This window comes from Neofelis nebulosa, chromosome 1 (genome assembly GCF_028018385.1).
Source record: "Neofelis nebulosa isolate mNeoNeb1 chromosome 1, mNeoNeb1.pri, whole genome shotgun sequence".
Lineage (NCBI taxonomy): Eukaryota > Metazoa > Chordata > Mammalia > Carnivora > Felidae > Neofelis > Neofelis nebulosa.
The window spans coordinates 237,995,877-238,020,057 of record NC_080782.1 but is presented as its reverse complement, the minus strand read 5'-3'; the positions used below and the strand labels follow the sequence as shown (position 1 = coordinate 238,020,057).

The 24,181-nt window shown below is 40.8% G+C and overlaps 1 protein-coding gene across 6 annotated transcripts in view; it reads right to left on the bottom strand.

Moving 5' to 3' along the window:
* Positions 1–24,181, bottom strand: part of LOC131488074 (phospholipid-transporting ATPase IB-like) — a 212,987-nt gene that overhangs the window by 180,850 nt on the left and 7,956 nt on the right. For 4 of the 6 annotated variants that reach the window (XM_058689430.1, XM_058689457.1, XM_058689465.1 and 1 more), the window contains exon 2: positions 7,828–7,972. In XM_058689430.1, the coding sequence (XP_058545413.1) occupies positions 7,828–7,928 (101 nt within the window). In that variant the 5' untranslated portion in view covers positions 7,929–7,972. Of the gene's footprint in view, positions 1–7,827; positions 7,973–20,104; positions 20,388–24,181 lie in introns of those variants that run through there. The other 2 variants (XM_058689448.1, XM_058689439.1) reach the window with 2 other exon arrangements.

Sequence of the window (24,181 nt, the reverse complement as noted above, 5' to 3'; positions counted from 1 at the left end):
TGCTGCCCAACAGACCCTGCGAGCAGCTCCCACAGGGACCAGCACCGCTCCAAAGGGACTCCTGCCCTGAAGAGAGGGAGACATAACCCCATATAACAACACGCCCACAGTTTCTGCAGCCAGGCGTCTTGGCTGGCTCTGCAGAAAGCAAGCCCTGCCCTAGGGTGCATGTGCAGCTATGGCAGAAAGGCCAACTGCAGACAGGTTGGCTGACTGCTGGCCCTGCCCACCAACAAGCCCACAGTAGCCACAGACATGCCTCTCCACAGTGCAGGGAGCAAACCCTGTCCAGGGCACCAACAGAAGAAAAAATGGGTCATTGCAGCTGTCTGAACTAAGAATAACTGAGGCCCAGCTATAAGTGGAGGGTGCAAGACAGCCCACACAGGAGACACCCTGGAGGATGTTGTCCTGGGGACCAACGGAGATTGCACTATAGGCACCACTCCTATTAAAGACCGCTACATTCAAGTCCAGGAGATGTAGCCAACCTGCCTAATACACAGAAATAGACACGGAGTTACAAAATCAGGAGACAGAAGAATATGTCACAAATGAAAGAACAAGACAAAATCATAGGAAAAGACCAAAATGAAACAAAAATAATATGCTAGATAAAAAAAAAAAAAAAAATCAAAGTAATGGTCCTAAAGATACTCAGAGAACTTGAGAGAAGAGTGGATGAACTCAGTGAGAACTTCAAAAAAGAGACAGAAAATGTGAAAAACCAGTGAAAGCTGAAGAATTCAGTAACAGAAATTAAAAATACAGTAGAGGAAACCACAAGCAGGTTACAGGATGCAGAAGAACAGATTAGTGATCAGGAAGATAGGGTAATGGAAATCAACCCAGCTGAACAGCAAAAAGAAAAACCAATAATAAAAAATGGAAATAGGTTAAGGGAACTCTGCGACATCATCAATAACATTCAAACATAGAGATTTCAGAAAAAGAAGAGAAAAAGAAGGGGGCAAAAAACTTATTTGAAGAAATAATAGCTGAAAACTTCTCTAATCTGGGGAAGGAAACAGACACCCAGACACAGAATGCAGAGAGAGTCCCTAACCAGATGAACCCAAGGACGTCCATACCAAGACATATAATAATTAAAATGGCAAAAAAGTAACGATAAAGAGAATTTTTTAAAAAGCAAGAGACAAGCAGAGAGTTACATAAGAAGAAAACCCCATAAATCTATCATGTGATTTTTTAGCAGAAACTACAGGCCAAAGGGGGTAGCATGATAGATTCAAAGTGCCAAAAGAAAAAAAAAAAAAACAAAAAACCTACAACTAAGAATATTCTATCCAACAAGTTTACCATTCAGAATAGAAAAAGAGATAAGGAATTTCCCAAACAAAAGTTGAAGGAGTTCATCACCACTAAACCAACCTTACAAGAAATGTTTAAGGAAATTCTTTAAATGGAAAGAAAAGGTCATGTAAGAAGAAAATTATAAGAGGAAAAATTTTCACAGATAAAAGCAAACATATAGTAAAGGTGGTAAATAACTCACTTATACATGAGTATGACAGCTAAAAGACAAAGGCAGTAAAATCAGTTATCTACAGAAAATTGGTTAAAAGATACACAAAATAAAATGATGTCAAATATGACATTATATACATAAAACAGAGGGGGTGTAAAAATGTACAAATATAAAAATATAAAATGTACAAATATAAAAATACCAAAAAAATGCTTTTATTTTGTTTTTAATTTTAATGTTTGTTTATTTTTGAGAGGGAGACAAAGACAGAGACAAAGCTCAAGCAGGGGAGGGGCCGAGAGAGAGAGAGCGCTACAGAATCTAAAGCAGGATCCAGGCTCTGAGCTGTCAGCACAGAGCCCAACGTGGGGCTCAAACCCACAAGCTGTGAGATCATGACCTTAATTGAAGTCAGATGCCTAACCAACTGAGCCACCCAGGCACCCCCAAATTTAGTGCTTTTAGAATGTGTTTGAACTTAGGCAACTATGAACATAGACTACAACATACATAAGATGTCATATATTTGATCCTGGTGGTGACCACAGATCAAAAACCTACAACAGATACATAACCAATAAAGAGAAGGAAATCCAATATAACACTAAGGAAAGCCATCAAACCACAAGGAAAGAGAGCAAGAAAAGAATAAAGGAACAGAGAACAACTACAACACCAACCAGAAACAACAACATGGCAATAAATATCTCAATAATTAAATGTGAATGTACTAAATGCTCAAATCAAAATACACAGGGTAACTGAATAAATAAAAACAAGCAAGACTCATTTATAAGCTTCCCTACAAGAAACAAGAAACTTTAGACCTAGAGGCACATACACACGGAAAATGAAAGGATGGAAAAACATATACTATGCAAATGGAAGCCAAAAAAAAAAGCTGGGGTGGCAATACTTAAATCAGACTAAATAGACTTTAAAACAAAGACTACTGCAAGAGACAAATAAGGACACTACATAATGATAAAGGGATTAATCCACCAAGAGAATATAACAATTGTAAATATCTATGAACCCAACACAGGAGCACCTAAACACAAAAAGCAAACATTAGCAGTAATAAAGGAAGAAACTGACAGTAATACAGTAATAGAAGGGGACTTTAATACTCCACTTACATCAATTAATAGATTGTCCAGACAGAAAATCAACAAGGAAACAGTGTCTGTGAACCAGATCAGACTAGATAGACCTAACAGATATAAACAAAACATTCCATCCAAAACAACAGAATCCACACTATTTTCAAGTACATGTAGAACATTCTCTAGACTAGATGACACATCAGGGCACAAAACAAGTCTCAATAAATTTAGGAACATTCAAATAATCTCAAGCATCTTTTCTGACCAAAATGGTATGAAACTAGAAATCAATTACAAAAAAAAAAAAAAGAGCTGGAAAAAACACAAACCCATAGAGGCTAAACAGTATGCCCCTAAACAACCAATGGATCAATGAGGATGACCTCAGTTTGGCTTGTCTGGCATTTTCCTCCTGCTCAGAGTGAGGTGATTTGTTGGGATGGAACACAGAGGTAAAGTGGACTTCTCGTCACATCATGTCAGGGTCCCCATCATCAACACCATTTATTGCTGCTAATGGAAAAACTCAAAAAATACATGGAGACAAATGAATTGAAAACACAATTTTCCAAAATCTTTGGGACACAGCAAAGCCTGTTCTAAGCAGGACGTTTATAGTGATTCAGGCCCACCTCAAGAAATAAGAAAAAAATTCCAAACAACCTAACCTTACACCTAAAGGAGCTGAAAAGGAAGAACAAACTAAGTCCAGAGCTAGCAGAAAGAAGGAAACATAAAGATTAGAGTGGAAATGAATAAGATGAGACTAAAACAATAAAGATAAATGAAATCAAGAGCTAGTTCTTTAAAAAGATAAAGTTGGGGCGCCTGGGTGGCGCAGTCGGTTAAGCGTCCGACTTCAGCCAGGTCACGATCTCGCGGTCCGTGAGTTCGAGCCCCGCGTCAGGCTCTGGGCTGATGGCTCGGAGCCTGGAGCCTGTTTCCGATTCTGTGTCTCCCTCTCTCTCTGCCCCTCCCCCGTTCATGCTCTGTCTCTCTCTGTCCCAAAAATAAATAAAAAATGTTGAAAAAAAATAAAATAAAATAAAAAGATAAAGTTGATAAAGTATAACCAGACTCATCAAGAAAAAGAGAAAATGACTCAAATAAAATCTGAAATGAAGGAGAAGAGGGGTGCCCGGGTGGCTCAGTCCATTAAGTGACCAACTTTGGCTCAGGTCATGATCTCACAGTTCGTGGGTTCAAGACCCACATCGGGCTCTGTGCTAACAGCTCACAGCCAAGAGCCTACTTCCGATTCTGTGTCCCCCTCTCTCTCTGCCCCTCCACCATTTGCACTCTGTCCCTCTCTCTCTCAAAACATGAATAAACATTAAAAAATTAAAAAAGGAAAAAGAAAGGAGAAAAACCAACACCACAGAAATACAAAGGATTATAAGAGAATATTATGAGAAATTATATGCCAAAAATTGGACAACCTAGAAGAAATTCCTAGAAACATACAATCTTCAAAACCTGAATCAGGAAGAAATAGAAGATCTGAGCACACAGATTGCCAATATTGAAACTGAATTAGTAACCAAAAAACTCCAAACAAACAGAGGTCCAGGACCAGATAGCTTTACAGATGAATTCTGCCAAACTTTTAAAAAGAGTTAATACATATTCTTCTCAAACTATTCCAAAAAATAAAAGATGAAGGAAAAGTTCCCAATTCATTCTACAAAGCCAGCATTACCCTAACACCAAAACCAGACAAAAACACTACCAAAAAGAGAAAACAACAGGCCAATATCTCTGATATGAATAGACTCAAAAACCCTCAACAAAATATTACCAAACTAAAACCAACAATACATTAGAAGAACGATTTACCACAATCAAGTAAAATTTATTCCAGGGATGTAAGGGTGGTTCGATATGTACAAATCAATCAATGTGATACATCACATCAACAAGAGAAAGGATAAAAACCATATTATCTCAATAGATGCAGAAAAAGCAACTGACAAAATATAACATCCATTTTTGATAAAAACTCTCAATAAAACAGGTTTAGAGGAAACATACCTCAACATATTAAAGGCCTTATATGAAAAACCCACAGCTAAAATTATACTCAATGGTGAAAAACTAAGAGCTTTTCTTCTAAGATCAGAAACAAGAAAAGGATGTCCACTCTCACTAGTTTTATTCAACAGATCACTGGAAGTCCTAGCCACAGCAATCAGACAAGAAAAAGAAATAAAAAGCATCCAAATTGGTAAGGAAGAAGTAAAACTGTCACTATTTGCAGATGACACTATATTTGAAAAACCCTTAAAACTCCACCAAATGACTATGAGTAATGATAATTTAGTAAAGTTGCAGGATACAAAATTACTATACATAAATCTGTTGTGTTTCTATACACTAATAACAAAGCTGCAGGAAGAGAAATCAAGAAAAAAAATCTCATTTACAATTGCACCAAAAATAATAAAATATCTAAAAGTAAACTTAACCAAGGAGGTGAAAGACTTGTACTTTGAAAACTGTAAAATATTGATGAAAGAAATTGAAGATGACACAAATGGCAAGATATTTCATGATCATGGATTAGAAGAATCAATATTGTTAAAATGTCCATACGACACAAAGCAATCTATGCATTTAGTGTAATTCCTATAAAAACACCAACATTTTCACAGAACTAGAACAGTCCTCAAATTTGTATGAAATCACAAAAGACCCCAAATAGCTAAGGCAATCTTGAGAAGGAAGAACCAAACCAGACGTATCACCCTCCCAGATTTCAGGATGTACTACAAAGCTATAGTAATCCAAACATTATGGTACTGGCACAAAAACAGACACTCAGGCCAATAGAACAGAATAGACAGCCCAGAGGTAAACACACACCTATTTGGTCACTTAATCTATGACACGGGAGGCAAGAATATAAAAAGGGTAAAAGACAATCCCTTCAATAAATGGTACTGGGAAACTGGAAAGCTACATGCAAAAGAATGAAACTGGACCAATTTCTTACATCATACACAAAAATAAAATCAAAATGGATTAAATACCTAAATGTAAGACTTGAAACCATAAAACTCCTAAAAGAAATGTCCATTTGGCATTGGACGTAGAAATATTTTTCTAGATGTGTCTTCTCTGGCAATGGAAACAAAAGCAAAATTAAACCATTGGGACTACACCAAAATTAAAAGCTTTTGCACAGTGAAGGAAACCATCAACAAAATGAATAGGCAACCTACTGAGTGGGAGAAGATATTTGCAAATGACATATCCAGTAAGGGGTTAACATCCTATGTATATAAACCTATTCAAATATAAACGTATTCCCCTCAACCCCCCCCCAAATTAGTGTGATTAAAAATGGGCAGAGGACCTGAATAGGCATTTTTCCAAGGAAGACATATAGATGGCCAACAGACAGATGAAAAGATGCTCAACATCACTAATTATCACGGGAATGCGAATTAAAACCACAATAAAATATCACTTTACACCTGTCAGAATGACTATAATGAAAAATCACAGTAACAAGGATGTGGAGGAAAAGGAACCCTCATGCACTGTTGGTGAGAATGCAGATTGGTACAGCCACTATGGAAAACAGTATGGAGATTTCATGAAAAATTAAAAATATATTTACCATATGATCTAGTAATTCATTACTGGGTATCTACCCAAAGAAAACAAAAACACAAATTCACAGATCTATATGCACCCCTATGTTTATTGCAGCATTATTTACAATAGGCAAGATATAGAAGGAACCCAAGTGTCCGTCCACAGATGAATGGGTAAAGAAGGTATGGTATATATCAAAATGGAAGGACCTAGAGGGTATAATGCTAAGTGAAATAAGTCAGCCAGAGAAAGACAAATACTATATTATTTCAGTCGTGTGTGAATATAAGAAACCAACAAAGAGAAAAGAGGCAAACAAAAAACCAGAAACTTAAATACAGAAAAATAACTGGTGGTTGCCAGAAGGGAGATGAGTCGGGGGATGGGTGAAATAAAGGGGATTAAGAGCACACTTACCCTGATGAGCACCGAGTAATGTATACAATTGCTGAATCACTATATTATACACCTGAAAACTAATATAACACCATATGTTAAGTATACTTCAATCAAAAAAAAAAAAAAAAAAAAGCCTAATGCTAAATTCCCCAATGTAGGATAATGGTGGAGAACTCAGCAGCTCTGTGAGGTTCACTGCAAAGCACTTTACCTTGGGAATGCAAACTGGTGCAGCCACTCCGGAGAACAGTATGGAGGTTCCTGAAAAAGTTAAAAAGAGAACTACCCTACGACCCAGCAATTGCACTACCAGGTATTTACCCAAAGGATACAAAGAGCAGTGATTCAAAGAGGCACATGCACCACAATGGTTACAGCTGTCAACAACAGCCAAACTGTGGAAAGAGCCCAAATGTCCATCAACTGATGAATGGATAAAGAAGATGTGTGTGTGTGTGTGTGTGTGTGTGTGTGTGTGCGCGCGCGCGCGCATGCGCGCGCATGTGTATTTAATGGAATGTTACTCGGCCACCAAAAAGAATGAAATCTTGCCATTTGCAAGATGTGGATGGACCTAGAATGTATCATATGCTAAGCGAAATAAGTCAGTCAGAGAAAGACATAGGACTTCACTCACATGTGGAATTTAAGAAACGAAACAGATGAACATAGGGGAAGTGGAGGAAAAAGAAACTAAGATGAAAACAAGAGGGAGGCAAACCATAAGAGACTCTTAACTGTAGACAACAAACTGAGGGTTGCCGGAGAGGTGTTGGGTGGGGGGGATGGGCGAAATGCGTGATGGGCATTAAGGAGGGCACTTGTTGGGATGAACACTGGGCGTTAGATGTAAGGGATGAATTGCCAAATTCTACTCCTGAAACCAATACTACACTATATGTTAACCAACATGAATTTAAATAAAACCTCGGGGGGAAGAAAGGAAAGCACTTTTACCTCCTAGGTATTGCTAAAGGGCACTCTCGATTGGCAGTGGGCTGCATGGTACTGCTATGAACAGGAGGAACCAGTGAGGGCAGAGGCCAATTCAGAAACAGAAACCTTGAGGGTGAGATGAAGACACAGCCTATTCTTGGTAGTAAACTTGAGAATTCAAAGTTTCTCAGGGTTTGAGACAACTGTTACAGCCTGAAGTATCTACACCAAGTGTATTTTGCAGGTGAGGAGCACATCCTCCTCCTTCCTCTCCTCCCAGCTACACACACTTCTCACCTGATGGAGTTTTTGCAGAAGTTGTTCCTAATGGGCTCATTGAGGTAAATGGTGCGGACTCTGGACACATCTGATCCTTGCAAAGACTGTTGGCAGCCCATCTTTTCCTCCACCTTCTGACAGATTAAAGAGAAATCAACAGGTCCTACAACAAGAAGGCAAAGGAATGTTACCCAGAAGTGCAACTGAAATCAGGCTCCAGGGAACGCATCAAGTGCATTGCATGTTGGACCTCTGTTGAGTCCCCAGGGAGGAGACTGTTTCCCTAGCCTCCAGTTCTTCACCTGTCGCATCCATTTCTCCAGGGGCCAGACATCCAAGACCTCCCCTGTCACCCTGTATTGGCGAGGCGGTTCTGGTTCCCTCATGGCTACCACATCCCCATTCCCTCCCCAGCCCTGGAGGCTCTGGGTGGGCACTGACACTCAGCCCAGGCAGGAGACTGGGGAAGATGCAGTGAGATAGGGCCCAGCAGCTGGCCTCAGAAAAAGAATGGGCGAGGGGAGAAGGTGAATAGGGCTGGGGGAAGCGGAGGGGAGAGTGTCTTGGCTGAAGAGCAGTAGCTCCATGACCAGAGGGCAGCCCCCTGACCAAGATGGCCTTAACATTCCCCTCAGCTTGACTAAATTGGAAATAGCTGTCTTCTTGTCTCTAGTCCCTGAATTCCCTTTCCTTTTTACTAACGTGAAGCATTTACTCTGGAAAAGGTGATTGTATGTTGTTATTCTACTCCCTTTGAAATGTATAGAAATGTCCTGAAAAGCCCCTTGCCAGCTTTAAGATCCATGGGAAAGCTTTTCTCAAGGACCTGGGAGATCCCTGAAATGTAATCATCAAAGAAGTTCTCCATTCCATGGTAGGGTAGGAACCTAACTTCAGGGGGTGCCTTGCTCGAAGTGTAAAATTCTCACAAGTCATGAAGATAAGAGAAAATGTAGTTATTCTTTGGGTAAAGCCAGTTAGCAGACACAGGTGGCCAACAATCCTCCTCCTTCCCCACCCCAGCTTTTTAAAACTCCCCCACCTTTGTTTCAGCCAAGGTGAGCTCAGTCTCTCTCCCCTATTGAAATAGCCTTGAATAGTCTTCCTGGCCCCATTAACTTCACCCAGGTAATGTATATTTTGATATCTCCTACCCCCAAAATAAGTGAGATTTTTGACCAAGGGGCCAAGGAAAGTCTCATTTGTTTCTGACAAGAAATAGAGGCTGGTGTGCCCTCAACAGTAAGAAGCATTTTTATGTCTGAGTCCATGTACCCAGTTTTCCTCAGACTTGCCCAAGGTCCTGTAGCGCAGGATTAATAGGGATATTCAAGTCCTTGAGTCGCGAACTTTCTCACCATCACTGTATGTTTAGTAAGACAGCGATTTCTCTTCAAGCGTCTCCCTAACAATGCATCCATGTGTGAGGGTGAAGAAACAAAAAGTGAGTTACAGTTTACTAAGGGGCTGCTGATGAAAATAAATAAAGCTCTAAACACCTGACTAGACGTGTGTGATCTTCAAGGCTATCAACAGGCTTCAAGGAGGAGCCTGTTGACCTGCTGCCACCTGACAGAAGGGTGCTGGTGACCAAGTGTCCCCAGTTGAAAGGCCTGAGCCTTTAATGTCCCGGCTCACACACTAGGTGCCTCTCACCACACCAACATGTCTCTTCAGCAAATAACTGGTCTCTTAGAGTGGCCCCATTAAATCGTATAATAGTAAAAAGTGAGCCAACATACAATCTATGAAAACGTAATGCAGCCCTTTGCCTATAAAAATGACAAAGCCTAAGGAACAAAAGACAAAGGAAATTCTTGTTTGCACATCAAAAGAGTTAAGTTACAAAACACACAGAAAATACATTTCCTGTAAAAGAAATTAAATATGGCCATTATGAAACAAGAAGTCAAAAACAGAAATATTAAATTATTTTTTGAAGTGATAATGAAACTGCAGAAGAATTTTTAATGTGACCTGAAAGAGCTCAGAAAAGAAATGAAAGAGAAATATCTTAAGAAAAAGGAAAGCCACCTTAGAAGCAACTAAGATAACAGAGAGCTGAAAAGAGGCATGTCCTGCACAGACTATGAAAACTAAGCAAAATGAAATGAGAAAGAGCACAGATGATAAAGAACTGGAGAAAAATTATAGATGTGGGACAAAGGATCCAATGTATGCATATTTCTTGTCCTTAAGAAATTTAAAACACGAAACAAAAATATTGAAAGTCATAGTAGAATAGGTCTTTCTTTAATGAGAACAAAACAACTAAGAAAAATCTAACACAAATTCCAAGACACTTCCTGGTTAAGTTCATTGGGCTTTAAGAATAATGAAAAAAAAAAATCATTATTAGACCAGCAAATCATTTATGAAGTTTGGAAAGAGAGGGACTATTGGGGCCCCACACAGAAGTCATCACTGAGGCAGGAGACCAGATGTCCCATCAAGAAATGAATGAAAAGCTGGTAAACAAGATGTAGAAAGCAGTGATTTACCTGGATACAAAAACAAGGCTCTAGGTAATCATAGGCCATCTTATTGTGACCGAACTTTCTGTTGACACAGCTTAAAATGGTGACTTTTTTTTTTTATTTTTTTTTTATTTTTTTATTTTTGGGACAGAGAGAGACAGAGCATGAACGGGGGAGGGGCAGAGAGAGAGGGAGACACAGAATCGGAAACAGGCTCCAGGCTCCGAGCCATCAGCCCAGAGCCTGACGCGGGGCTCGAACTCACGGACGGCGAGATCGTGACCTGGCTGAAGTCGGACGCTTAACCGACTGCGCCACCCAGGCGCCCCGGTGACTTTTTTTTTTTTAAGGCTTTTTAAATTCACTACTCAAGCGAGTAGCTATTATCAAGCCAAATTTTCATCAAAAACAAAATTCAAGAGAATTAAGTAAAAAATTCAAAAAGCACCTTCCTCCTGAAGAAATGTGCCAATTAACACCAAAATTAACTGTGGGGAAACAGGGGTTATATAAGGCAAGGCTCGGGTCACGCCCAAGATAGAGACTCTGAGAAAACGTCATAGTCACAGAAACTCATCTCAGGGTCAGGGTGAAGTTGAAAGAATGCTGTCCCATTATGCATTCAACCACTCCCACAGGGCCTTGGTATAATTCTGACAAAGGAGGGAGAGACAGAGAGAGACAGAGAGAGATGGGAGGGAGGGAGCTTTCCAGCAGAATAACCCAAACTGGCATCATCAGAGTTGGCCAAGAAATCTCAAGTACTGTCAGTTTAAGATGGTTCAGAATTAGTAGTGCTACAAGGTAAAAGCGGATAAAAACACAAACAAAGAGAGGGAGAGAGAGAGAAATAGGGCAAAAGCAGTGTGTTGGCAGATGATGGCTATGAATTTTTCAGAGGCAAGAAAACCAAGACATCTCAAACAAAGCAAGTCAAGAAGAGTATTACACTTGGATTTATAGTGAAAATGCAGAAAAATCAAGACAAAGAGGAAATCTTAAAAGCGGCCAGAGAAAAATAAGAGGAAGGAATGTTCCCCCCAAATTTTATGAAACTGCATTATGACACCAAAACCAAAGTCAATACAAGAAAAAAACAGTACAAATTCAAATCCATTGTAAGCATGAATATAAAAACCCTTAGCAAGAAATCAAATCTACCAATACGCAAAACGATTACACACCATGACTTTCATGCATTGAATTGCATCTTCACACCAAAAAATGATCCGTTGATGTCCTAACCCCCAGTACCTCAGAATGTGACTTTATTTTGAAATAAGTTGTCTCAGTCTGCTCAGGCTGCTCTAACAAAATACCACAGACTAGGTAGCTCGTAAACAAATTTATCTCTCACGGTTTTGAAGGCTGGGAAGTCTGAGCTCACGGTGCCAGCACGGTGGTTTTGGTGAGGGCCACCTTCCTGGCTCGTAGCTGGTGCATTCTCATTGTGTCCTCACACAGTGGCAGGGGCTAAGGACCTCTCTGGGCCCTCTTATATAAGGCATCGATCCCATTCGTGAGGGCTCCTTCATGCTTCAGCACCTCCCAAAGGCTCTATCTGCTAACACCCTCACCATTGGTGCTTAGGATTTCAACACATGGATTGGGGGGAGGGGGCCACAATCGTTCAGACCACAGCATAAGGTCCTCGCAGCGCTACCCAAATTGAGATAATGTCATAGGGTGGACCCTAACCCAGTATGACTAGTATCCTTATGAAAAGGGGAACTTCGGTCACAGAGACAGACACCCATATAAAGAGAAGACAATGCGAAGAGACAGGAAAATGCCACGTGAACATGGAGGTACCAAGTGGAGTCGTGCTGCTGCAAACCGGGGAACACCCGGAGCAACGAGAAGCTGGAAAAGGCAAAGGATGACCCTTCTCCTATGCATTTCAAGTGGAGTGTAGCCCTGCTGACCTTGATCTTACACTTCTATACTTGAGAATTCTGAGACCATAGATTTCCATTGTTCTAACTAAGTCACCCAGTTTGTGGCACTTTCCCTATGACGAGCCTAGGAGACTGACAATGACCTAGTGGGGTTTATTCCAAGAAAGGAAGTTTGATTCATCATTTGAACATAAAATGATGTAATTTATCATCTCGAAAGACTGAAGGGAAAGAAAACAAACCCTATGGTAATCTCAACAGATACAGAAAAGGCATTTGACAAAGTTCAACATCAAATGATCAAAACTCTCAGCAAGCCAAGAAAATCGGGGAAGTTCTTCAACCTAATGAACGATATCTATGAAAAACATGCAGCAAATATCAGACTTAATGGTGAAAAACCAAATGCTTTCTTCCTAAGACTGGTAATGATGCAAGACTGTCCTTCCTCACCGCATATATACAGTATTGTACTGGAGGCTTTATTCAGTGCAAAAAGGCAAGAAAAGTAAAATTCAAAGAGAAAGGAAAGAAAGAAATAGAAATCTATTGACAAACTACATGATGGCCTACGAAAAATACTCTCAAAGTATCTATTTTAAAAACTGTTCTAGTGTAACATGTAAAAAAAAAAAAAAAAAAAAACAACCTTGGAAATTAAGACTCCCATCTTCATAAAGAGAAAAAAAAAACGTATGACTAAACTGAAAACCAATGACTCTTCTTACATCCATCAGAGAATTGAGGTCACAGGGCAAATTGCCAGCCCCAAATCTAAAGAGATAGGTGGATACAGAGAACCAGAATTTATCTCTGGAGCCCGCAACTGGCAGAAATATGTAGAGGGTCATTGATTAATTGCAGAAGGCTTAACCATGCCCCAGATTTGAGATAAAGTCCTAGAAGGGGACCTTAAGGAATACCACTAGACTCTCAAGGTGAAGATCAGAGAAAAGTCCCCTCATGCTTCCAATAAGGGAAGGGGAAAAGGGACCATTGTAAAATATGCTCAGCACACTGTGTTCTCCTCAACAAGGGCTTGTCCTCAAGGAAAAGTGTTTTACCAGAGCCTCATCAACATGGGAGAAGGGAAATACCTAACTTTAGCTCTTTCTAGTCTTCCTGTCTTACTTAAAAGAAAAACACCCTAAAAAGCACTTGTGAAGAACAAAACCAAATCAAAGGATTATCACAGCTGGAAGAAGTGGCTAAGAACCTATTTAAGAAGGAGTCTCTAGAGAAACCAAAATACACAGTGAATCTACAGCTGCATATGGAACAGTTTCCAGGGGTAGGGAGGGGGAGGCTAAAAACTAGCTTAGCAAACTCCTACACATAAAGTGAACAAAAAAAAAAACCCACATCGGAGTGGGTGGGAAAGGCTGACACCACCTTCCTACAAACCCCACTCTAGGTATGGCAACCCACAATCAGGAGGGAACTCAAAAAACCTGAGCTTCTCCCTGAGGCATGAAGGGTTTGAACCCTACATGTGGCACCTCGACTTTTACCTGCACCTTGGAAAGGAGCCCCCAAAACATCTAGTAGGGCTTGCATCCCTGAGACTCACAAGGCTATGGTGAACTGAGAAAATTGTTCTTAAAAGGTCTCACATGTGCAAACACCCACCCCAGGGCCGAGCACAGAGGCGGCCAACTAAAACGTGCCTAAGCTTTCTGCTAAAGAGATTTATTTTCTCATGTTGACGCACTGGCCTACGGGGCTGACATCTACGTTCACACACATCTGGGGGTCTGCCGAAATTCTCTCCAAATATGGAGGCCTGTGGGCGGAATCTTTGCTCTCCCCCTTTGCCTCACTCCAGCCCTCTGCTATCTCCTAGAGTGGAGCCTGTACCCCCGCCTGGTGACTTCATTTTTACAGCTGGAGGGCTATGCTCATGGGTCCCACTGGACCGTAACCAATGGAGAAAGAGTTTGCACCCAGTCTGCACCCCCAACGTCACAACAGAGAGACAACAGACTGAGGAGCCCAGGCTCTCTGTGAAGCAGGCCAACTAATCTTCACAGGAGTGATCTGAGTGGCAGGGTTCTAATCCAACACATATCTAAAGACTCAGTCATCCTCTCCAGAGACCGTGGAGGGTGGGTTCTGTGTTTGTACTCTGCCACCCTCAAAGCACCAATATTTCCCAGAGGGGAGCTTTTACACACAGCTGGGACCCCAGTTTGTACATCGGTGCCCCAGTTTTTGTGACCGCCACTCAGCGGATGCTGCTTGACTTCCTGGCTCTGGTGGCCAGTGGGGGTTGCATTCCTGGGTCTCATGGGATGGGACTGTAACGATCAGAGAACTGGTTCTCGGCCAGCCCCACTCTCAGGGCGTCACAGGAGCACACGGAAACACATGCCCGGTCGTTCTGCAGAAAAGGGCCATCTGCCGGTCCTGGAGCTTCAGCCTGAGGGCAAGCTACTGGTTTGGCACACAAGGGGCCTGATGAAGTACTCTGCAGATACAGAAGCTGCTGGATGCTGTCTGTGTGCTCTCCCTCTGCCTCACTCCGGGTTGCCAGCATCTGCCAGAAAGGAGCTGGTACCCTCGCCTGGCACCTCAATTTTTGTGACTGCTTCCCAGGGGACACTCTAGGTTGCCTGGCTCCGGTGACCAGCAGGACTCGTGCTTGTGGGTCCCATAAGGCTATAACCAACAGAGAAAGAGTTCTTAACCAACGACCATCCCCAGGGCAGGGCAGAGTGGCAACAGTCTGTGAAACAGGCCTGTTAGCTTTATAGCTGCAGCCTGGGGGACAGCCTTCTAATTAAGCACATGTCTAAGGGCTAACTGGAATCCTCTCCAGAGACCTCAGACGGTGGCACTATCTTTGCAGCTGCTACCCAGGGGACGCTTCTAGATTGCCTGAGTCTGGTGGCCGGGGGAGCTTACACTCACGGTCCTGAAGGACTACACATATTTGTATACATTAAAAACTGCCACCTGAGGGTCTATCTGCCAAGCAGGAAATAAAGACACTAACTTTAAAAGATGTCTGCACACCCATGTTCATTGCAGCATTATTCACAATAGGCAAGATATGGAAACAACCTAAGAGTCCACTGGTGAATGAATAATAAAGAAAATGTGGTGTATATATACACAATTAAACATTATTCAGCCATAACAAAGAGGAAAGTCTTGCCATTGGCAATGACATGGATGGACTTGAGGGCAGTACGCTAACTGAATTAAGACAGAGAAAGACAAATACTGTATGATCTCACTTACATGCGGGAATCAAAAACAAAAACAAACAAACAAGCTTGTTCAATAAGAAGATTGATGATGGCCAGAGGTGGCGATGGGAGATGGGCAAATTTTTAAAGAAGGTCAAAAGGTACAAACTTCTGGTTACAAAATAAGTAAATCCTGGGGATGTAACAAGCAACATAGTGACTATAGTTAATAATACTGTATTGCATATTTGAAAGCTGCTAAGAGCAAATCTTGAAAGTTCTCATGACAAGACTGGGTGCCTGGGTCGCTCAGTTGGTTAAGCGTCTGACTCGGCTCAGGTCATGATCTCACGGTTCGTGGGTTCAAGCCCCGCATTGGGCTCTATGCTGACAGCTCAGAGTCTGGAGCCTGCTTTGGATTCTGTGTCTCCCTCTCTCTCTGCCACTCCTCTGCTCATGCTCGGTCTGTCTCTGTCTCTCAACAATAAATAAATGTTAAAAAAAAAAAAAAAGTTAAAAAAAAAGTTCTCATGACAAGAAAAAAAATTTGTAACTATGCATGAAGACAGATGCTAACTAGATTTGTGGGTGATCACTTCACAATATATACAAATATTGAATCATTATGTTGTACACCTGAAACTAACGTTATAGGTCACCTATATCTCAATTTAAAAAAAAAAACACTTAAACATAGAACTACCATAGGATCTGGGAATTCCACTTTTAGATATATACCCAAAAGAATTAAAAGTATCGGTTGAGCATCTGACTTCAGCTCAAGTTATGATCTCACGGTTCGTGGATTCAAGCCCAGCGTCGGGCTCTGTGCTGACAGTTAAGAGCCTGGAGCCTGCTTCAGATTCTGTTTCCCCCCTCTCTCTCTGCCCCTGCCCTGCTCATGCTCTGTCTCTGTCTCTCAAAAGTGAATAAAGATTTAAAAAAAATTTTTTTAAGTAGGGACTCAAACAGAAACTTGCACACCAGTGTTCACAGCAGTATTATTCACAATGGCCCAAAGGTGGAAACAATCCAAATGTCCGTCAACAAATGACCTGATAAACAAAATGTGGTATGCACATATAATGGAATATTACTCAGCCTTTAAAAAGAATGAAATTCTGATACATCCTACATGGATGAAACTTGTAAATATTATGCTAAGTGAAACAAGGCAAACACAAAAGGACAAATACTACGATTCCACTTATATGAGGTACCTAGAGTAGTCAAATCCATTGAGACAGCAAAAACTAGACTGGAGGTTACTGGGGACTGGGGGAAAGGGAAAAGGAGAGTTATTGTTTAATGGGTATGGGGCTTCTGTCTGGGATGATGAAAAAGTTCCTCAAATACACAGTGGTGATAGTTGCATGATTTTGTGAATGTATTTAACGCTACTGAATTGTAAACTTAAAAGTTATTTGATGTAAGAGACTTTTCAAGATAGAAAATAAACTAAGGGTTGATAGAGGGAAGTGGGTGTGGGATGGGCTAGATGAGTGATGGGCATTAAGGAGGGCACATGTTACAATGAGCACTAGGTTTTGTATGTAAGTGATGAATCACTGAATTCTCCTCCTGAAACCAATACTGCACTGTATGTTAACTAACCAGAATTTAAGTAAAAATTTGAAAAGAAAAAACACAAAACAAAAAGTGGTTTGAATGGTAGATTTTCTGTGTCTTTAACCACAATAAAATAATAGGCGATAGATATTATAAAACCATTATAGTTAAACAGTGACTAGGAACAGAATATTTTTTTTTTCAACGTTTTTTATTTATTTTTGGGACAGAGAGAGACAGAGCATGAACGGGGAGGAGCAGAGAGAGAGGGAGACACAGAATCGGAAACAGGCTCCAGGCTCCGAGCCATCAGCCCAGAGCCTGACGCGGGGCTCGAACTCACGGACTGCGAGATCGTGACCTGGCTGAAGTCGGACGCTTAACCGACTGCGCCACCCAGGCGCCCCTGGAACAGAATAAGCCAGGAAAAGTGATCATCTATACTGGAGAATAATGAGTGGCATTATTAAGTCTTCAGGAAAAGAAAGGCCATTCTGTAAATTGTACTGGACTAATTGGTTAACAGTATGGGAGGAAATTATGTCTCTAATTTCCATCACTTACAAAAATACATTTCAGATAGGCTAAATTGTCTAAGTATGAAAAGCAAAATTTCAAATATTTAAAAGAAAGAATGAAATCTGTATGAGATCAGGGTATGGGAAAGATTACTTCAAAAACGTTCAAAAGCACAGACCATAAAGGAAAATACTAATTAATCTGACTTCATGAAAACAAAGAATCTTTTGTGCATTAAAATAGTAAAACAGGCACCTGGGTGGCTTTGTTGGTTAAACGTCTGACTTTTGATTTCAGCTCAGGTCAAGATCTCCAGGTTCATGGAATTAAGCCCCACCTTGGGCCCAGAATAAATAAACATTTAAAAATAATAAAAAATATATATATTTTAAAAAAGAAAAAATAATAAAACATTAAAAAATTTTAAAAACAAACCACATACCACTAGAGTATATTTTAATGCATATAACTGACACAGGTTTTCTACCCAGATGTTTTAAATGATTCCCACAAATCAATAAAAAATATATATAAAAACATAAGGAAAATGTATGAATTGGCAATTAATTTAGAGAAAGATAAAAGCAAAATAAATATATGAAGATAGCTCAAATTCAATCAGGCTAAAGCTAAATACCAAAGAGCATGACAAGGGTGGGTGAGGGCATGGGGCATTAGAAACCCGGAGGGGACAGGTGGGAGTATAAATTAATAAAAGCATTTTAGAGAGTAAGTGAAGACTGCAGGTGTCCCACAATCCAGTACAGTAGTCGCCCCACATCCATGGGCGATGGGTTCCAAGACCCCCAGTGGATGCTTGAAACCACAGAGAGTACCAAGTCTTATAACAACGATGTTATTTGCTATGCATACACACCTATAGAAGTTTAATTTGTAAGTTAGGCAGGGTAAGAGATTAACAGCAATCATGACAAAATAGACCAATTAGACCAACATACTGTAACACAAGTTATGTGGATGTGGTCTCCCTCTCTCTCTCTCTCTCAAAATATCTGAAAGTACTGTACTGGCCTTCTTCTTGTGATAATGTGAGATGTTAAAATGCCCACATGATAAGACAAAGCAAGATGAATGATGTGGGCATCATGACCTAATGTCAGGCTACTAGTGACCTTCTGACCGTGCGTCAGAGGAGGGTCCTCTGCTTCTGGACTGTGGTCGACCACGGATGACTGAAACCATGGAAAGCAAAACCACAGTTAAGAGGGCACCACTGTATTCCCATTTCTAAATATAACTTTTAAAAAATAACTCATATGTGTATACAAGAAGATGTGAACAAGGATGTGTATTTCAGCACCATTTGTAACAGTGAAAAAAATATGGAAAAATCTCACTGCTTATGAATAAAGAGTTAAGTAAAACCCATCTTAATCATATGATGAAATATTGTGGAGACATTGAAAAGAGTGCTACCAATAGATGATAGATGATTGATATACTAGGTAGAGCTCAAAAATCTAAGAGTGATGTGAAAATGAGGGGCGCCTGGGTGGCGCAGTCGGTTAAGAGTCCGACTTCAGCCAGGTCACGATCTCGCGGTCCGTGAGTTCGAGCCCCGCATCAGGCTCTGGGCTGATGGCTCGGAGCCTGGAGCCTGTTTCCGATTCTGTGTCTCCCTCTCTCTCTGCCCCTCCCCTGTTCATGCTCTGTCTCTCTCTGTCCCAAAAATGAATAAAAAACGTTGAAAAAAAAAAAATTAAAAAAAAAAAAAGAAAATGATATATACATTACTCTACTAAATCATTTATGTAAACTTTTAAGAAATATAACTACAATATTGTGTCTTGCTTATGGATCTATACTTTGTAAATATATATTTGTAAATATATGTATGTAAATGTGTTTTTATTTTTCAAAATATTTATTTATTTATTGAGAGAGAGAGAGAGAGAGAGAGAGAGAGAGAGAATATCCCAAGCAGGCTCTGCACTGTTGGTGCACACTCTGACATGGGGCTCAATCCCGTGAGCTCATGACCTGAGCTGAAATCGAGTTGGACGCTTAACCAAATGAGCCATCCAGGTGCCCCTGTAAATGTACCTTTATATGACTAAAACCACACATAACATATTCAGAATAGTAATTACCTGCAGCAGGGGCCATGGGAGGAAACCAGGAGGACTGAGCCTAGGGGTAATGGTTAAAGGTGATTTTTGCTTTGTTTTATGTTTAATTATTTATTTCTAAAAAAAAAAAAAAAAGAAATTAAATAAAAAATTAAAAACATAAAAAATAAAATGTTAGAGGTTGTGGTGACAGTCTGTTTGTTGAATTTTATACACGTGCACAGACACACATCACACAGACTGACTGCAGTGGCATCCACCAGTGACAGTCCAAATTACTGGGATATTTTTAAGCAGTAGGTAAATTACATAGGAATCTATCATCTCACTTTATCTTTCTCTGGCCACTTAGGGTCGAGGACACTGATCCCAGCCTCTCACACCTGTCCTACAAAATTTCAAGGGCAAGAATCTGCGATGAAGAGAAGGATGGACTCCCTGGGTGAGCCTGGGACATTTGAGAATGGACCCAAGTTCAGTTACTGGAACAGTTGTCCAGCTGCTGCTTAAACGGACAACACACTGAAACAAAGGACTTCCTAGTTACTCACCAGTCAGGCTACGGACTCCACTTTTGACTGGAAAACTGACCTTTTTAGGGTTAATATCCTGAATGTCTTCCCTCAGCCCAAACAGCGCTAATCGGGGGCAGTGGCTGCTGGGCTTGGCCTGGAGTGAGCTGAAACCTTCCCAGCTTGCCTCTGGGAGTTCTGACAGTTGAGGGCTCAGCACCGCCCTCCGCACGGCGCTTCTGAGATGGGGCTGCCCACATTCCCTGTCCTTCCACGCTCACCAAGTGTGCTTTCCTTGTCCTCTGAAGTACCTCCCAGGCTTCAACTCAGCCTAGAAGAAGGATAAGAGAGACTTTCCAAGCTTCAGAGCTAATTCGCTTTTCCTCCGAATGGTGAAAAAAAAGTATGTAATGTGCCTTACTAATAGGTGAACACATGAGGATAAGACCATACCTCACTGGAAACAATGTGAACCTAATGTAGATTTGATAACTGATGATTTCTGCCAATAGCATCATAGAGTAAGTCATCGGCTCTCAAACTTTAGAGTCTCAGGAACCCTTCAGACTCAAAAAATAGCAAAGAACCCAAGGAGTTTTCATATATGTGGCATATATCTACTGATATTTACCATATTAGAAATTGCACTGGTACAAACATTCCTTAAAACAATCCAGCACTGCTTACTGAAACTAAATACATAAGCCCAAACCTCTGCCATCTACTCTAGGATCAATATACCAAACACACACACACACACATACACACACACACACAAACACACTACAGGGCAAATTCATAAGAAGACACATACAAGACATACAAGTTCACAGAGGCAGGAACAGTTGGGAATAACCTAAGTGTGAGTAGAGGGAAAAAATAAGCTGTGGTATGTGAATGCAATAAAGTAATATGCACCAGTCAGAAGCATGTTATATAAAGTAACATGAATAGGTCCTGAAAACCTAATAGTTTATCAGTTAGCCAAATGAGATTTATAGCACAATATCCTTTACATAAAATTGTAAAACTTATACAAAATAAGTATTATATGCTTTTCAAGGAAATATATTCAAAAGAGGGACGACTAGGGCGGGGGAAAACATTAAATACATGAGGGAGTGAGGAGTATGGAAATGCCGGCAGGCAGATAGAGAAAAATCGCTAAGGTAAAATGAAAGAACAAAGATGTAGCCTTTCTGGGCCAATGATTTCGTATTACTAATAAGGAATATGATCAGTGAATGACTCCATTCTGAGCACCTGAGATCCTTAAAAAACAAAGCACTTACTTTACATGAGCAGAAACACTGTTGAGACTTCAGTTAGATTAAATGTTTCTTTAAATGTGAAAACCAGGGGCACTTGGGTGGCTCAGTTGGTTAAGCGTCCAACTCTTGATTTCGGTTCAGGTCATGATCTCCCAGTCATGAGATCAAGCCCTGAATCAGGCTCTGTAGTCAGCATGGAGCCTGCTTAAGATTCTCTCTCTTTCACTCTCTCTCTCTCAAAAACATACATACATACATACATACATACATAAAACTATTCATAGGGCATATATAATAAGTATCCCACAGGAATTCGTGAGTGAGCTGACCTTAAAAGAAACAGTCCATTCTCCTGAATAAGGTTAAACACTATATAATATGAAAGGACAGTTCAAAGAAATGCTGAAAAAAAATAAAATTTCTCTGTTGAACAAATATACTATCACGTTTTTCTAAGTTGGGCTGTCCTGGTATTCAGCAGAGTAATTCTAAATTACATTTCGGGCAAAGTTGTAAGTGCAAGTGAACTACTTTTTAATTAAATATGTGTGAATCTGAAATTCTACACTGATATTTTGTGACATTTTTACAGGATGCAAGATGCTTAAGTACACACAGAAAACTTATAAAACACATCACTTCCGTAACTTCCTTTGATTTTTCTCTGTATTATGCTTTTCCATTATGATATTCCCATAGGCATGTATCCTATATTACATATCTTATAACATACTGTTTGGGAGGCTCTGGAATTACCCGGTTTCCTAAGGAAGAAACCAGAGCAGACCACAGGGAAGCTATAAGCTCTCGTTCAATCACCATGTATTTTGAGCACCATTTATATGTGATCTGTTGCTTTAGACACGATCATAGAGTGATCTACAGGACAGCTTCAGTGGAGAGCCCCACGATGGACGCAAGGAAAGCTTTCCCAGGCCACTTCCAGCAGCCCCATGCCACTCACCAGCAGACAACGTGGACTCTGCAAACCTTTTGTTCTTTTCCAAGCCAGCTCCCACCTCCAATCACATGACTAGATAATGCTCATGAGCATACGTAACACATACAAACATGAAATCGTGGCTGCTCAACTCATGATCCTCCAAGCTGTGATATTTCTAGGACACTACCCACAAAAAGACCCAAAATCTTGAAATAAACACATTAACGCATCCAACTTACATTTCACTATGGAAATATAACATATAGGTACCCACCAAAAGACCCAAAATCTTGAAATGAACACATTAACGCATCCAACTTACATTTCACTATGGAAATATAACATATAGGTAAAAATGTATGGGCATACTCATTAAGCTGTTCAGATAATGAGAATTTCTAATATGCAAAAAAAAAAACAACACCTCACACTTTATGTGAGTTGATATAAACAAAAGTGATTACTGAAATATGGGGCGCCTGGGTGGCTCAGTGGGTTGAGCATCTGACTCCTGATTTCGGCTCAGGTCATGATCCCAGGGTCATGGAATCAGGCCCCATGTCAGGGTTCCACATTGGGCATGGAGCCTACTTGAGATTCTTTCTCTCTCCCTCTGCCCTTCTCTGCTCCCCTGCCTCAAATCAATTTTTTTTTAAAGTGATTGCTGAAATAGTCAAAATCAATGATTATAAGAACACTGAGGTTTTCTGCTGTTCATAAGATTACATGACTAAAATAACAGAAGAAAGAGAATGAGCAAATCATAAGTATATCCTGAGTCCTCTGGGCTATGGGGTGGCCAAGTGCTGAGGGGCTTCTCCTTCATGCTGGACAGCTGTTATCACCTCCTAAAGTGGAACAGGCACCTCCCACCACTCCACAAAAAACAGGTGATACCAGGTTACCTTGTAGTATAGACTTTGCTAAAGTCTTAGTACTAAATTAGAACAGAGCAGGGAGCAACTTGGAATTCAATATCAGACATCATTACTCAAGTGTATGAGCAAATGGTCCCCAAGCCATAGCTTCACATAAGGCTAGCCTGGAAGTCTCTCTCCTTAGCCCTGACCTATAGCATCACTGATGAGAATACTTATCTCCTGGAGAGGAGGGTACTTGGTCCTGTCTTTGATCCTCAAGTCATGGGCCCTGATCCCTTCTCTGGACCAGCCAGGAAAAGCAAAATGGGGAGAAAAAAAAAAAAAAAGCAAGAGACAGTCACTAGTTCAGCAGAAGTGACCTGCCCATGGCCAAGGTAACTACAGGAGCCAACTGTCTCTTCAACTTCTAGTCAATTCTCCCTATACTGTCCGAGTTGTCTTCCCTGGATTCTGTGGAAATAAATGAAGACCAACCAAATGAGAACAGGCAAAGTCCATTTTCTTCTGAGCTTGCTCTAGCAAGGCAGACACCCACCATCACTCGCACTTTGGCAGGGCTGAAAAGCAGGCAGAAAAGTGATAAATTTTCACAGTGGAGGAGAGGGATGGCTCTAGGTGTGCCCCAACTCAAGGCTGTTGACATGGGGATGTGTAGGCGGGCTTCCAAAAATTAGGCATCCTATGCAATTGTTAGGCGTGCACATTTGGCTTTTCCCCAGTTGGTCCTAAAGTGGAAGCGGACACAAAAATTGCAGCTCTCATTTATGAATCAAAGCCTGGTCATCCGGGGGCCAACTGATACAGTGGTTCTTGTTTGGCTTCCAGGGCTGTTACTGGTCTGCCTTCCTACAAGTATGACTTGTAGATATTGGGCTGGCTTCCTGGGCTAGTTGCTGCAGATAGTGGTCAGGGTTCTACTGTTAAATTAGGTCTGGCCATCATGTTTGTACATTCCGCCTCTCAAGTCAAAATTCTCTGGCTCCCCATGGCCTACGGGATCAAGAACAGAGTCTTTAACAGA